The sequence below is a fragment of the Nematolebias whitei genome, chromosome 2 (assembly GCF_014905685.2).
Source record: "Nematolebias whitei isolate Nwh7 chromosome 2, NemWhi1, whole genome shotgun sequence".
Lineage (NCBI taxonomy): Eukaryota > Metazoa > Chordata > Actinopteri > Cyprinodontiformes > Rivulidae > Nematolebias > Nematolebias whitei.
The window spans coordinates 3,870,535-3,886,546 of record NC_056499.1 but is presented as its reverse complement, the minus strand read 5'-3'; the positions used below and the strand labels follow the sequence as shown (position 1 = coordinate 3,886,546).

Sequence of the window (16,012 nt, the reverse complement as noted above, 5' to 3'; positions counted from 1 at the left end):
CCCAGCCACTTGGGCCAGCTCTTCCGGGGGAATCCCAAGGCGTTCCCAGGCCAGCCGAGAAACGTAGTCCCTCCAGCGTGTCCTGGGTCTTCCCCTGGGCCTCCTTCCGGTGGGACGTGTCCGGAACACCTCACCAGGGAGGCGTCCAGAAGGCATCCTAAACAGATGCCCAAGCCACCTCAACTGGCTCCTCTCGATGTGGAGAAGCAGCGGCTCTACTCCGAGTCCCTCCCGGATGATCGAGCTTCTCACCCTATCTCTAAGGGAGAGCCCAGACACCCTGCGGAGAAAACTCATTTCGGCCGCTTGTATCCGAGATCTCATTCTTTCGGTCACAACCCAAAGCTCGTGACCATAGATGAGGGTGGGAACGTAGATCGATCGGTAAATTGAGAGCTTCGCCTTTTGACTCAGCTCTCTCTTCACCACGACAGACCTGTACAGCGCCCGCTTCACTGCAGACGCTGCACCTATCCGCCTATCGATCTCACGCTCCATTTTTCCCTCATTCGTGAACAAGACCCCAAGATACTTGAACTCCTCCACTTGGGGTAGGACCTCCTCCCTGACCCAGAGAGGGCACTCTACCCTTTTCCGGCTCAAGACCATGGTCTCGGATTTGGAGGAACTGATCTTCATCCCGGCCGCATCGCATTCGGCTGCGAACCGCTCCAGTGAAAGCTGTAGATCACGATCTGATGAAGCCAATAAGACCACATCATCTGCAAAAAGCAGAGACGCAATTCTGAGGCCACCAAAACGGATCCCCTCAACACCTTGGCTGCGCCTAGAAATTCTGTCCATAAAAGTTATGAACAGAATCGGTGACAAAGGGCAACCTTGGCGGAGTCCAACTCTCACCGGGAACAAGCCCGACTTACTGCCGGCGATGCGGACCAGGCTCTGACACCGGTCATACAGGGACCTAACAGCCCGTATCAAAGGGCCTGGTACCCCATACTCCCAGAGTACCCCCCACAGGGCCCCCCGAGGGACGCGGTCGAAAGCCTTCTCCAAGTCCACAAAGCACATGTAGACTGGTTGGGCAAACTCCCACGCACCCTCCAGGACCCTGCTGAGAGTGTAGAGCTGGTCCAGTGTTCCACGGCCAGGACGAAAACCGCACTGTTCCTCCTGCATCCGAGGTTCGACTATCCGACGGACCCTCCTCTCCAGAACCCCCGAATAGACCTTACCAGGGAGGCTTAAGAGCGTGATTCCCCTGTAGTTGGAACACACTCTACGGTCCCCCTTTTTGAATAGGGGGACCACCACCCCGGTCTGCCAATCCAGGGGAACTTCCCCCGATGTCCACGCAACATTGCAGAGTCGCGTAAGCCAACACAACCCTACAACATCCAGAGCCTTAAGGAACTCTGGGCGGATCTCATCCACCCCCGGGGCCCTGCCACCGAGGAGCTTTTTAACCACCTCGGTGACCTCAGCACCAGAGATTGGAGGGCCCGACCCAGAGTCCCCAGGCTCCGCTTCCTCAGTGGAAGACGTGCCGGTGGGATTGAGGAGGTCTTCAAAGTATTCCGCCCACCGACCCACAACATCCCGAGTTGAGGTCAGCAGCAAACCACTCCCACTATAAACAGTGTTGGTGGCATACCGCTTCCCCCCCCTGAGACGCCGGATGGTGGACCAGAAACGTCTCGAAGCCATGCGGAAGTCGTTCTCCATGGCCTCTCCGAACTCCTCCCATGCCCGAGTTTTTGCCTCAGCAACCACCCGAGCCGCATGTCGCTTGGACTGCCGGTACCCATCAGCTGCTTCCGGGGTCCCACAGGCCAAAAAGGCCCGATAGGACTCCTTCTTCAGCCTGACAGCATCCCTCACCGACGGTGTCCACCATCGGGTTCGAGGGTTGCCGCCCCGACAGGCATTAAACGATGCATTTCATTATTATGTATTTATTTCATTTAGTCACATTCCGTCCATCTATTGGAACCTATTTAAATTTTGGGTTTTTTTGCCCATGTTTACACAGGTAATTAAATTGTACTTAATGTGCTAAAAAAAAAAAAACGCACAAAAACAGTATAAAAATTAAGGTGGAAATTTTCACAATGCAAAACGATATTTGGTCATTAATATTTAATGTACGTTTTCTCATGTTAAAACGTAAACAAACTCGTTCGCGCCATGTCATGTAGCTGTTTTTCTTTAAAGCCTTTGTTCGAGGTGGCTTCTGGGATTTTGAGTTCATGATAGCCCGTTAACAACATACTTTACCGCGGTTTCCCGCTCGTTCATTACTACGCCTCCCATCATTCATGTCCTCCCAAGAAGTACGCGAGGACAGCGTTGATTGGTTGGTTCCAGGTTCAAACCCAAACGCTGCACTCCTTATTTGGGCATTGTACCCTTTCATCCCAGCGTTTTATGCTAATTTCATTTTAATGACCAGCTGTATGCATCAGCAGTAGTATGAGCATGCGCACTGTGTGAAAAGAAGACGGCGAAGATTCAAAGTTTTTGTTCAGTAAGTACAATGTTATTTCTTTAACACACAAAACACGTTTATAATCTCTTGTAGACTTGTTCCGTGTAACGAGACGGGTCATAATGTGACGAGTTCGTAACTTGACGTGTCCGTTTTTTTGCTGTTGTGAGCGAAATGTGCAAAGACTCGCGTGTCGACAATGGAATAACGTGGAAGTGAGCGAGAGCGTGGCGTGGTGCTGTTAGCATTCATGCTAACGGCTAACAACAATGAGCCGTATTTGGCGCACTCGCGAGCAAAAGTTTGAAATTAAAGGGAAACATCGCGTCTTTTCGACTCCGTGTTCTTTTATAAATCACACAACGTGCACTAAGTGTGTCTCGCGCCCAGTTGGAGAGATGTTGCGTTCCAGACGGCGCTGACTCCGTGAATCGCTCGGTAGCTTTTTGTTTCTCGACTTGAGAGAGCGCAGCTTTTTGTTCCGGACCTTTCACTCCGACCCAGATCCACCCTTTGATCCAGTAACGATCATCTCGGAGTGTGTTTGCGTATTCAAATGACGGTGAGCGTGCTGGCGTGGATGAGGCGCACATAAAGGCTGATAATCGAACTGCGCTGTGGGCGTAACGTCCCGCCGTTGTTCACAACACGCTCCAATTTAAAGTTGGAGCTCTTTATCAACACCGAACCGGAACCAAAAGGCTTGTTTTTGGGAACTTCCCTGGTGTCAGACTTGAACAACTGGACGCGTTGTGTTTGTTGTATTTGTTGTAATTGTGGGTTAAATGTTTGTGCTGCAGGACCCGCCCCCTGCCTGCAGGACCCGCCCCCTCCCTGCAGACGCCTCATTGTGCTCTGACACATGCTCACAGGCAGGATTGCACAGATTGTGTGTTTTTTGTTTCAGTTTTATGCGCCTGAGGCCAACCAGTGCAGAGGAACATGTTTGGCTTCCATAAGTCAAAGATCTACAGAAGTAACGACGGCTGTTGCATCTGCAAGACCAAGTCCTCCAGCTCCCGCTTCACAGACAGCAGCAGATACGAGGAGACGTTCAGGCTGTGCTTTGGGTAAATTTAAAATAATAAGGCGTTTTCTTGATTCCTGTTGTCGCCGAGCGTGTAAACGCTTGTGTGTGGATTGGTTTTTGATTTTAGCGTCAGGGTGTCGAGCTAAAATGACTTCCCGGTTGATTTGTTAAGGCTCTCTGAGGATCGTGTTGGAGACATTTGCAATGCGTGCGTGTTGCTGGTGAAGAGGTGGAAGAAGCTGCCGCACGGCTCCAAGAAGAACTGGAATCATGTAAGTGACGTGTGCCTTTGGTGCACCTAATGATGTCGTGTCGGCTCCGTATTTGACTCTGGCGTGATTTGCCCGTCAGGTGGTGGATGCCAGAGCCGGTCCGGGTTTTAAGGTGACGAAACCGAAGAAGATCAAAAACGGTGACGGGAAGAGGAAAAGCAAACTAAAGAAGCTTCACAAGTTCAAAAGACAAAGTAAGCAGTCTTAAAAACGTTTTCATGCCACGTTTTGAATTTTAAGGAACGGTTTAAGAAAATTGCGGACCATTTTATTTAATGTGTAAAAAAAATATATATCTGAGATCACAAATTGATAGATTAATATAAACGTTTGCAATAATCTTGGGTTGTGCTTAATTTTTTTTTCTGAACAAACTGACGTGTTTAACAAAAAAAAAGTGGCATCACCTTGTGGCTCTTTGGGTACTGTTGCCATTATTTTTGTTGTTTTATTTTAAATAAATTATTTTTTCTTACTTTTAAAGTACTGGTACTCCAATAATTTAATATAAGACAACAAAATAGCATGGTTTAAAAAAAAAGGTGATTTTTTTTTTTTTTTTTTTATATATATATTATTATTAATCCAAGAGGGGAAATATGGTTGTTATAGCTGCATAAAAATAGAAACTAATCATAAAAGTACAGAAAAGAAAATACGGCAGGAGCAATTGTTTTGTGTGGTAACATGGAATAATAATGGTTCGGTTAAAGACTGTTGGCTTGTTGCAGGAGGCACATTACACTCTCAGTATACTGGTCATCGTGAAGCATTTCTCTAGAATATTAGTTATAATTAATTTAGTTTATGTAATGTGTGTTTCTGTGACGAGGTGACTGAAGAAGGTCTTGTGCACGGTATGTGCCTACGTCCGGGCTGACCTGGATCTGACCTGTGTTTATCTTGTTTTTGAAGCAGATTCAGACGCTCACAGCACGACCTCCAGCACGTCTCCTGCTCAGTCTCCCAGTTACAGCAACCAGTCGGACGACGGCTCGGACGTCGAGTCCAAACAAAGACGCTCGGCGCCGTCCATCTTCTCTTTCTTGGATCGTTCCTACTGGAAAAGGCAAGAGAGAGAAAATTAGATGATTTTATTGTAATGTTTTTTTTAATTACATCTTATTATTATTTATTTTAGGCAAAAGGTTTGTTGTGGGATAATCTACAAAGGTCGGTTCGGAGAGGTGATCATTGATCCTCGACTCTTCAAGCCCTGCTGCAGCTCCAAGAAGCAGAAGACTCTGACACCCACACAGGCGTCCGCGCCCCCCCAGCTGCCAGAGGACACAACCGCTGGTGAATTGTTTTGTTGAATTCCCTCCGTAGGGGCTTCCATGGCACCCACCTGGATTTGTCTCCAGTGGCAGACCTCATTTCTGTTCTCCTTTTAGATCAGCTCGTTTCTTTTCCTTTTTGATGTGGGTATTTTTAAACTTTTGTATAGAGCCGAGTTATTTTTTTTATATAAAGAAGTAAAAAAACGACGAAAAAAACCAACAACTTTGGGGCATTAGTGTTATTTACAGGAGAAGAACGCAAATGTTTAAAGTTAATTTCTTTTGTGATTTGCTTTTTTCTAATTAATTAAATGATCGGTTTTGTAAATATTGTCTTATTTTGCATATCAGGACTGCTCAGTTTTATGAAACTAACTGTATATAATTATAGACACCAGCGTTTTCAAATACCAGCTTTGTGTTGAAGTGGCTCTTCGGCACCTTCCTGCAATGGTTTTTTTCTGTTTGCTCTGTGTTTGATGCGTGTACGTTTATTATTTTTAGTACACAAATGGCTTTTAGTAATTAGCAAGTGTCATTTCTGTAAATGTCTTGCTTTAATGCGTATGTAGATGAGACGTTATCCCGTGAGGATACACAGCTTTAGCTTGCCACGCGTTGGAAACACTCCTTTGTCAAATCGGTTCAGCAGTTTGTGCACGTGGACATGTGGTTAGTGTGCACGCAGTACACCCAGGACGAGTGATTTTAGTTTTATTCATGCCCTTTGTAAGTCTCTGAAACACTTCCTGTGTTGAAGCAAACGGTTTTTAATTTTTGTGTGTAAATACGGCGTTGTGGCTCATGGTATATTCCATTTTGTAAACAACAACAACAGCAGCAAACCACTACAGGTGACGGGTTGAAATGATGACGCTAATTCAGTTTGACCACATTTCATTTTCTCAGGCGTAAGAGCGCTCGTCGTGGCTTGTTGCTCTGTGCAGCGTTAACGACGAAGCCCGACATCTGACTCGTGTTTTAATGATTCCCTCATATTTTAATGCTCTTAGGTAAATGTTTGTCAAAAGAAGCAGTTGTCAGAAGTTCAAACTATGCAGACGTTTTGAATGTGAGGATTGCTGCGGGGCTTTCTGTCACTTTCTCTTTGAGGGCAGTGGTGGAGCTTTTTAACCAAATTGTTTGTAAAAAGCATTTTTCAGCAATAATGTTACATCATCAGTCATTGTCTCAAAATGTTTTGTATGCCATGCTAAAACGAATGCTCTTATTGCACAATTATTGCCATGGTGTAAAACTGTCGATACTACAGTGACAACGGTTGCTTTTTAACTTTTAGTCTTTTTTTTTTTTTACATTTTGTAACCAAACTAAATGAATTGACAGACGTTGTTCTGTAAATTTGCTTAATATATGTAAACTGTTCTGCGGCAGGGTCGATGAATGCTGAACATTTTTTAATGATTCTTATTAAAAAGGACTTGCTGCTTCCTTTTTTAGCTGGAAAATAAGCTGTTTTGTACCCTTGGGGAGTTGCCATATTATTTTTGAGAGGTACATTTTGGGATGCAAGATGTGCCTTAATGAATACGTGACCTTTCCATTGTGATTCGTTTGTAATTTATATTTATTTATTACACAACCTTGTTAACTAAAATCTTGAGGTAATTGGTGTTGAGCCTTTCAGAAAGTCGTTTTTTTTAATTTTGTGCACTTCCTTTGAACATCATGTTTTTGTATGCTTCCTTAAATATACTGTACCACAAAGTAGATCTGTATAATAAAAATTTAAAGAACAAATGTGCGTCTGATTTGTTCCTGTGATGGTGGGCATGAGAAAGACACGTGTACCTTTTTAATCAACAAAGTGCACCTGACACAAATCAAGACCAAGTTATATAATCTCAAAAATAAACCTGCTCTTGAACGTCTTCACCGGTCGAAGCAGATGGTCCTGAGTCTGCTTCTGAGGGAGTTCTTCCTTTCCACTGTCGCCTTCATGCTTGCTCAAGACGAGTTGAACTCCGAGCATCTGCTCCTCAGATAAACTTCAATTATTATTTTTATATGTGAATGTTCCTGTTCAGTGCCCTGAGACGACTTCTCTTGTGACTTGGCGCTTTATGAATCAACTGAATTGATCACTTTACTAAATTTCAGTTACATTTTAGACGTCAAACATTTCAACATGATTTGTGTGGGATCCTATTTCCACCACTGAAAATATTTTGTTTTTGCTAAATTAAAAGCATAACTCATAGTTTGGAGACAATATCTCATAACTGTTAAATACTTTTCATAAATTGTCACCTAGAATTTCATAATTAATGTGCACTAAGCCATAATTATGAGGTACTGCCATACAATTATGATATAGTCGCTCATAATTAGGATCTAATGGTTAAGAATTTGACTTTGTATTAATATTCTTGACTTGTTCTATAATTATGACTTTGTATCTCATGTTTGTGACTTACTTTGTCATATTTTGAGATACTATCTCATAATTATAATTTGCTATGAAATAACATTTAAGACATTGGGTCATTTTTAAAAATGGTACTTGGAGAAAGTTTCTCAAAATTATGATTTGGGAGTTGTTTTATGTAGATAAAATGGTGAAGTCATTGGTGCCAAATGCGTAACATAAATTACTGTGTAAGCAACACGTACTTTACATGTTTTTTATGCATCGTCATTGCATCAATGCGTGTTAAATTTTAATGTGTAAATAAGTGTTTATGTGTTTACATAATGTTTTCATGTTGTTTGACACAAATTTAGCCTGTTCATGCCCTTTTTGATTAACTTCACTTCGCTCATGTCTCTTCAGATCTAGGGCCCAATCACCTTTAGCAAAAATGGGAGAGCCGCCCATCAATCAATCAATCAATCAATCAATCACATAAGTTGCTGTTTGTTTCAGCTGTTTGCATTTTAATGCAGTAAACATATAAAAACATTCAGGGTAAACACTTCTTACATAAAACATTTATTTAACGCTTTCATAACTTTGACTTCTTTTTAAGTCACAAGTCATTGATGGCTTTCCTTAAAATGTTGACATGTTTATAAAAAAGAAAAACAAACCATCCAGATGACCTGACTGAACATTGTTGGATTTGTACCTGGATTATTGATCATAAACTTTGGTGTGTTGACGTGTTTGTTTAGTTGTTTATCTTTTTCAAGACTGCAGCAAAGTGTAATAGTTGTTTATAATTAAAAGAAAACGTTGAATTGAATCAAATGACGGCTGCAAAGCCTCAGTGTGGTCTACAGAGGGCGCACTTTGTGTGTTTAACTAATTGGGTCAGGAGAGCAGCGTGCGTTGCCTAGCAACCACTTGCCGCGAACTGGCTAGCTAATGCGCTAGTAGCCGAGTTGATATGAACAGAAGTCAATCTCACAAACATGTTCGAAGCTCGGCATAAAACAAGCCACAAAGCCCTGTTGTAGAAAATTAAGGTTTTATTGGTTCCAGATAATTTTACATTGACACTTCCGGGCTTGAATTTCAAAATAAAAGCCACTTGGAACCAAAAAAAAAAAAAAAAAAAAAAAAAAAAAGGATGTTTTGTAGTCACGATCTCATCACTTCCGGTTATTAGATTTCGGTCCCTTGACGCTTTTCCTCCCGCTGTCGTGTGTACGCGCGCGCACGCCCTCATTCTCTCAGCCACGCGCTCGTTTCTCTTCAGAAAGCGTCGCGTGAAGCGGACTGACAGCGGAGAATGAAAACGAGGCGGACGCTCCGTCAGCGCCTCAGTGCGCGCGCGTCCTCCTGAGAACACCTCCACGGCGGGAGCCATGGCAGCTGTCGGTCCAGCGACGAACTTTTGTTTGGTTTTGCTCCTGCTGAACAGCCGCCAAAGCGTCGCGCGTCCAGAGCTTCGAGGTGGGACTGTAGTGCGTGTGCATGCGCTTGCGTTTTGTTTTCCTTTTAGCGCACCGCTTTACGGAGCGCGCTCCTTTTTCACCCACTTTTTGTCACAGCGTGCTTTGATCGTTCATATAACGTGATGGAACCGTTTGACAAATAAGTCTTACTGGTGTCAACACGTGTTTTAGTGGTTTGTATGGTTCGTTGTGTCAGAACAGAGAAGCTCTTATTAGATATTTAGTTATATATTTATTCTCTGGATGCTGACTGGTGTTCTTTCAGTGACTAACTCCGGTGTGGATTTTATCAGATCCGTGCGCAGAGGGAAGTGATGGCTGTCACATTGATGCTCTTTGTCAGACTACCCCAAGCTCCTACAAGTGCACGTGCAAAGCAGGCTTTAAAGGAGATGGAAACCACTGCGAAGGTAAAGTCTCTTCTCCAACCCAGCTGAGTGAGAGCGGATCTAAGGGTCAGAGAGAAGTTGGTTCTTGTGCCTCCACAGAACCAACTGTTTTACTGACGTCAGACTTTTTGAAGAGCATTTAATCCAAATACCTGATAGATTTCACAAAGAAAGTGTAATTAAATTGTTTATCCCCTCAGCTCTGACTAATGAATCATTAAAGGCGCCTGAACTTAGTGGGCAGATGTTTTTAGATTAGCTTTTTATGTACACAAAGAGCCATTTTGTTCCAATTTATTGAGTTGAATGTTTGAAAATAGCAGTTTTACTGATAGAAATGAGTCTTTTTAGACCCCAACAGTGTGATTCCTAGCTGGAAATCTAATTAGGTCATGTATTTCTTAAAGCATACGTTTTAGATTCTGCTCATCTGCTGCACAAAACCTTTTAGACCTGACACCTCACTTGTCCACTTTTCTCTTTTTTTTTGTTGCAACATGGTCATGTTCAGATGCAAGGTCAGAAAACTGAGTGAAAAGCAGGAAAAATCCAAACATGTTTATCACAAACTTTCTAAGATATCACTAGAAAGTCTGACTGTTTGAAATCAAAGTATACATAAACTAGAATAAAAACGTTCTCAGTGAATACATGAATGTTGAGTTCTGCAGCTGAGCTGTTAAAGTTAAAGCAGAACAAAAGCTACAATTAGCAAACCGGCAGCCAAAGTGAGTAAAGTCACATCTATAGTTCAGGTTAAAACCGACAAGAGCGTCAAAAAATTAAATAAAGTGGATTTCAAAGAGAGTTCATCAAGAATTTGTCTTTCTCCATTTAAATGAGGGAAAAATGTTTAAATTAAGGTAAATATAAACTTAGAAAAACCAAATGTCAAAGCCGTAGCTCAGCATTCCGTTAATACTTTAATAAATAGTTTAAAGTATGCTGAAGTAGTTACATAATACACTTTAAGCAGGTAAACAATGATGTAAATGCTGAATCAACATTCATGTAATTAGGAGTGGTTTGAAACTTTTGCACAGTTCTGTGCTTGAGTTTTAGTTTCACCCTCCAAAGTAAACCAGATGAGCACACTTGTCTTCTTCCTGTTCTCCAACGACTAAACCTTATTTCCTCGCGTGCTGTGTACTTGTCAGACGTTGATGAATGTGACGTGAAGTACAACGGGGGTTGTGTGCACGAGTGCAACAACATTCCTGGAAACTATCGCTGCACTTGCTACGATGGATTCCACTTGGCCCACGACGGACACAACTGCCTGGGTAAGACCAAGCTTCCCCCTAAGAGACGACCGCTCAGTGACGGACAACTTGAATCCTCCCGTCCACTGGTGTAGTCTACATTTGTGTAGTGGGTATACTGGGCTTAGAAACCAAAGTACACCAGTTAGTACAATGTAATCATCAATTTAGTTTGATTTTTAAGCGTATTGAACATTTCTAAATTTCTCTGATGCTTATAGTACAACAAACTTTGTACAACAGTTGGCTTTGTATTAAAAACATGTTATAGAATTTAGGCCTGTCACGATCAACAATAAATCAATTAATCAATTAATCGCACGATAAATGAAAATTATCGACCTCATTTTCATTTATCAGCTTTATCTTCGTGTCTCTCTCTTTCTATTGAAGACACTGGATGACAAAAAGACTCGACTCCGGTGCTCTTCACTGACCACTCCCTTTATCTTTAAAATCCATTTTAATCGTCCTTAAGCTCGTTTTTGGATCGTTAAAAGCAGCTAGGCTGAGAAGCTAAGCTACGAGCTAAGCTAACAGTCCGACCTCGGGGAAAAACCGCCGTCTTGTCGAAGCTCCAAAACTCACGGTTGAAACCCGTGTCTTTGTATAAAAAGTTGTTTTTCTCTGCAAAAAGAAGCTGAGAACTTGTTCACTGATTTTTATTTTAAATTAAAAACTTTGTGTGAAAAATGCTAAAGAGCTCAAACCACACCGAGCGTCCGCCATTTTGAGAACCGAAAATAAGGACAGAGAGACAGCCCATGTCCCTCCCATTTTTCTTAAAGAGACACGCTGCTCGCTCCCTCATTAGCCATCGTTCGGTTCAAATGGTCTTATACTGCCATCCAGTGGTCGACAAAAGGTACTACACTCCAAACAACTTAACCAACATTTCTGCTTAAATTTGACAATAATTACTAATTATTGTCAGTTTCAAACAATATTATCGTTTATCACAATAATTTCTGAGACAATTAATCGCCCAGCAAAATGTGTTATTGTGACAGGCCTAATATAATTTATAAAACCATGTTCAAGTATCGAGTAGTAAGTACAGAAGTATTAATTGTACAAAAACAGGTTGAACCATCTCAATGTGTATAAAATGTTCCAGATGTGTTGACAATGACACGAGCACGTCATGCATCTGTGCCAATAATACGTGACGTGGGCTCGTGTCTTTGGGCACTTTTAAGTGGGTATGCTAAAATTCCCAAGCTTTTAACGTGGATGTACTCCGTGTACCCGCGTATCACATAGACTGCACCTCTGCTCCCGTCTGACGTTGAAGGACGAATGTTAGTGTGAGCTGACGCTTCCCAGACTCGTCTAAAAAGCATCTTCTGCAGCCGCTGTGTTTAGAGCGAAGCAGCTGCGCTCCATTTATGCGCTTGAAAAGTTTGTTTGTCCCAGAGTTTTCTCTAAAGTGTTTAGAAACCGTCCCACTGTCCTGTCCTGCAGATGTGGACGAGTGCGAGCTCAACAACGGCGGGTGCCAACACACTTGTGTCAACACTGTGGGCAGCTACGAGTGCCGCTGCAAAGACGGCTTCTTCCTCAGCGACAACCAGCACACGTGCATCCACCGCTCCGTGGGTGAGTGTCTGAACTTCCTGGTTTCAGTTCCAGCGTGTGTTTGTGAATGTTTACATCCCCGCCCTGCTTTGTATTGTGAAAAGATTCGTGGTGCTGATTCATGAGCACTGACGCAGTCTTAGTCCGTCATTCTGTCGCGCAGCTCAAACTGGACATCCAAACGTTCAGCTTGGTTGAGATCAGCTGTGTTTACATCATCCAGGTAAAAATCAGCAGAAACTGCACCAAAATCATGGCTGGGACTTTGACCAAACAGATGAAGCAACTCGTATAAAGTGCTTTATAGTTTTAGGATTTTACAGATTTTTCTACAGAAGTTCAAGTAACATTTGAATGATCTAAAATTATTATTCCCACTACTCCTTTTACATAAATTATACTCTCAAACACAGGTGGTTCGTCTTCTTTCACCCGGTGAGTCTCTTACTGCGAGATTTTATGGACTTCAGTTTTGTCCATCATCTTTAACCACATATTCCTTTTCGGGTCGCAGGGGTCACTGGTGTCACTGGTGTCCATGTCCAGCAGTCAATGTGTGAGAGGACACCTGGACAGGTTTCCAGTCCATCACAGGGACACAAGAGACAAAAGAGACAAACAACCATTCTCTCTCTCTCTCACCTAGGAACATTTAGAGTCACCAATCAGCCTAACATGCATGTTTTTAACTGTGGGAGGAGAAAACCCACGCAGCACGAAGAGAACATGCAAACTCCACCCGGAAAGACCCCTGGCCGGTATTTGAACCGGCAACCTTCTTGCTGAGAGGCAGCAGCTCTACCAACTGAGCCACCGTGCTGCCAATGTCAGTTTTTTTTTAGCTCAAAATATTATCTTTAAAATTGGATTTTTTTTAAAAACGTGTCCTGCATAAAACCTTGCAGAAACATGACGATCCACATGTATGACCTTCAGAAACATGAAGATGCACATGTATGACCATCAGAAACATGACGATCCACATGTATGACCTTCATAAACAGGACGATCCACATGTATGACATTCATAAACATGAAGATGCACATGTATGACCATCAGAAACATGACGATCTACATGTATGACCATCATAAACATGACGATCCACATGTATGACGTTCATAAACATGAAGATGCACATGTATGACCATCAGAAACATGACGATCTACATGTATGACCATCAGAAACATGACGATCTACATGTATGACATTCATAAACATGACGATCCACATGTATGACGTTCATAAACATGACGATCCACATGTATGACCATCAGAAACATGACGATCCACATGTATGACCATCAGAAACATGACGATCCACATGTATGACCTTCAGAAACTTGACGATCCACATGTATGACGTTCATAAACATGACGATCCACATGTATGACCTTCAGAAACATGACCATCCACATGTATGACCTTCATAAACATGATGATCCACATGTGTGACCTTCATAAACATGACGATGCACATGTATGACCTTCATAAACATGAAGATGCACATGTATGACCTTCATAAACATGAAGATGCACATGTATGACCATCGGAGTCGTCTGCCAGTTTGAAGAACACGGTTTATGTTGTCGTGCACAGCGACTGCTTATGTTTCCATCTTTGTGTTTCTCTGCCTCTCATTAACTCCAGGGAGTGACAGACACAGGTGCGTGGTCGCCGTGGTGACCCTAACGAGTCACTGGCTGCAGCTTTAAAAGCAAAAACATAAATTCTGCATTTACATTATTACAACCTTATTTTGAGATTTTGGACATTTTCTCCAACGGCACCCTTCACAATTATTTCAGAATATATTTGAACCTAGAAATAAGATTGTGTCGGTGGAGTGAGGTCCGGCTCGGCTCGGCCCGTCCCGGCTCGACCTGGCCCGCCGTGCTGTGGGAAAAGACTCTGTGTCCTGCAGGCCAGAATAAGTCCATAAGTGCTGCTCTGGGCTCTGCGCGCTCGGTGTCACAGATTAGTCTGGAGTGTCTTTGTTTCGTCGTCTCCCTAAATGCGAGTCCTTTCCGCTCCATCGGGTCTCGACAGCCTTTGTAAATCCTGCGGACCGGACCACTCAGCTGTGACCCGTCTGCAGAAGCTGCTCCTCCTCTCAAAGCAGGATCGAGTGGGTTGTCGACGGAGGGGCAGTTTGTGGTGTTTTCTTTTCAGGCAAACTTGGTTCTGCTTGCAGAATAGTATAAAGTTGCCTGAGTAAGAGGCCGCTGGATGTTTTTGGGCTGAGAACAATCCGTGTCTTTTCTTTGAGGACGCCGCTCTAATCTGTCGGTGTGCGTGCCTTTGTGTGGAGCTGCTCGGTCACCGCAGGAGTTTCATTGTGCGCCTCTTTCTGTCCCAGAGGGCCTCAGCTGTATGAACAAGGAGCACGGCTGCGCCCACATCTGCAAGGAGAGTCCCAAAGGGGGCGTGGCCTGTGAGTGCCGTCCAGGGTTCGAACTGGCCAGAAACCAGAGGGACTGCATTCGTAAGTGCGCTGGAGTGAAGCTGAAGGGACGCAGCACGCTTTCTGACACGTTCCCACCCTGATCACTTGCCTTGCCTGTCGTTTGCGTGGCAGTAACCTGTAACCACGGCAACGGAGGCTGCCAGCACACCTGCGAGGACACGGAGGACGGCCCCATATGCAGGTGTCACGTCAGGTACACGCTGCAGCCCGACAAGGAGGCATGTGTAGGTAAGCACACTGGAAACAGGGACGTTTGTCCTGCAGGGTGTTGTCCGGCGAGACGTTTGTCCTCGTACGGTCATTTTCAACCTTTCTGCGAGCAGGAAATAATCTGATGAAGCCGCTGATTTTTGAACTCCTGGTTTCAGGTGAGAACAAAGCTGCAAGTTGGTCTGAGTGAAATGGCTCCGGTCGAGCTTTAGTTTATAATTTATGGCTCCGGTCGAGCAGGCCTTTAGATAAACCCTCAGCCGTAAAGAGATTTTTGTCTTTTTGCTGCTGCAGCTTTTCTTGTAACTCAAAATGTTTCGTTTTATTTCCCGTCTCTTTGAGGCAGAGGACGTCACGCGTCCATCGGCGTGGCAGCGCGCACGTTGTTGGCCCGAGAAAACTAAACTAATTCGTTCGTTCCACCTTTATTTAATGGCGCCAATCAAAGTGTGGAAATTTAACGTTTCACACCAGAATGACATTTTTAAGAAACAGTTAAGTTTTGATAATTATCTGATAGAACGTGACTTTTAAAACGACCGAACTATCTCTTTAAAGAAAGGAAGAAGTCTTTAAGTCCAGGTTTGTGTTTTAAAACTTTAAACACTGACACGGTCGAGAAAATAACTTAAAAAAAGATTATTTATTTTTATTATTATTATTTTTATTTATTTAGACAAATTTGTTTAGATAAATTCATTAAGAAACCTGGACGCGTGTTTTTAAATTGAGCTTCTTAAGAAGGTTATCGTCATGCCTATTCACCCTATTTTAATGATTATAATAGTAATAAATAAAACCATTAGAGTTATAATAGTTGTTTTTGTTTGTTTTTAGTATTTTGGGGTTATACATTACAGCGTAACTGAACGCTTCTTACATTAAAGTGCAGTTTTTTCACATCTTATTCATGTGTTCATGCCTCGTTTGAGTAAATAAGCTATTAATAGTAATAATTATTGTTTCCCACATTTTAAAGCTTCAGTGAAGAGAAAAAAACAAGCGCTTTATTCAAAATGCTGTCATTTTAAAAAAATTCTGTAAACATTAAAAAACTCTGGATGTTGTTCCAGTGTTTTTATATTGAAGTTATTTTATTTCTGAATGGATTTGTTTAATACTGACAATGAATTATATCTGAACGAATCATGAGCTGTCAGACGTTGTGTGTGTGTGTGTGTGTGTGTGTGTGTGTGTGTGTGTGTGTGTGT

General features: G+C 42.9%; 2 protein-coding genes across 2 annotated transcripts in view; both read left to right on the top strand.

The window, feature by feature from the left end:
• The first annotated feature begins 2,430 nt into the window (after positions 1-2,430).
• On the top strand, positions 2,431-5,197 carry sinhcafl (SIN3-HDAC complex associated factor, like). The gene is made up of 6 exons (XM_037695597.1): positions 2,431-2,488; positions 3,357-3,519; positions 3,652-3,751; positions 3,831-3,945; positions 4,667-4,820; positions 4,893-5,197. Exons 2-6 carry the CDS (start codon positions 3,392-3,394, stop codon positions 5,065-5,067), a joined length of 672 nt encoding a protein of 223 aa, XP_037551525.1. The 5' UTR covers positions 2,431-2,488; positions 3,357-3,391; the 3' UTR covers positions 5,068-5,197.
• A 3,543-nt stretch (positions 5,198-8,740) lies between these two features.
• scube2 (signal peptide, CUB domain, EGF-like 2) overlaps positions 8,741-16,012 on the top strand; it is a 31,659-nt gene continuing 24,387 nt past the window's right edge. The window contains exons 1-6 of the mRNA XM_037695591.1: positions 8,741-8,890; positions 9,186-9,302; positions 10,439-10,564; positions 12,008-12,142; positions 14,484-14,609; positions 14,703-14,819. Coding sequence (XP_037551519.1) covers positions 8,803-8,890; positions 9,186-9,302; positions 10,439-10,564; positions 12,008-12,142; positions 14,484-14,609; positions 14,703-14,819 — 709 coding nt within the window. The 5' untranslated portion in view covers positions 8,741-8,802. The remainder of the gene's footprint in view (positions 8,891-9,185; positions 9,303-10,438; positions 10,565-12,007; positions 12,143-14,483; positions 14,610-14,702; positions 14,820-16,012) is intronic.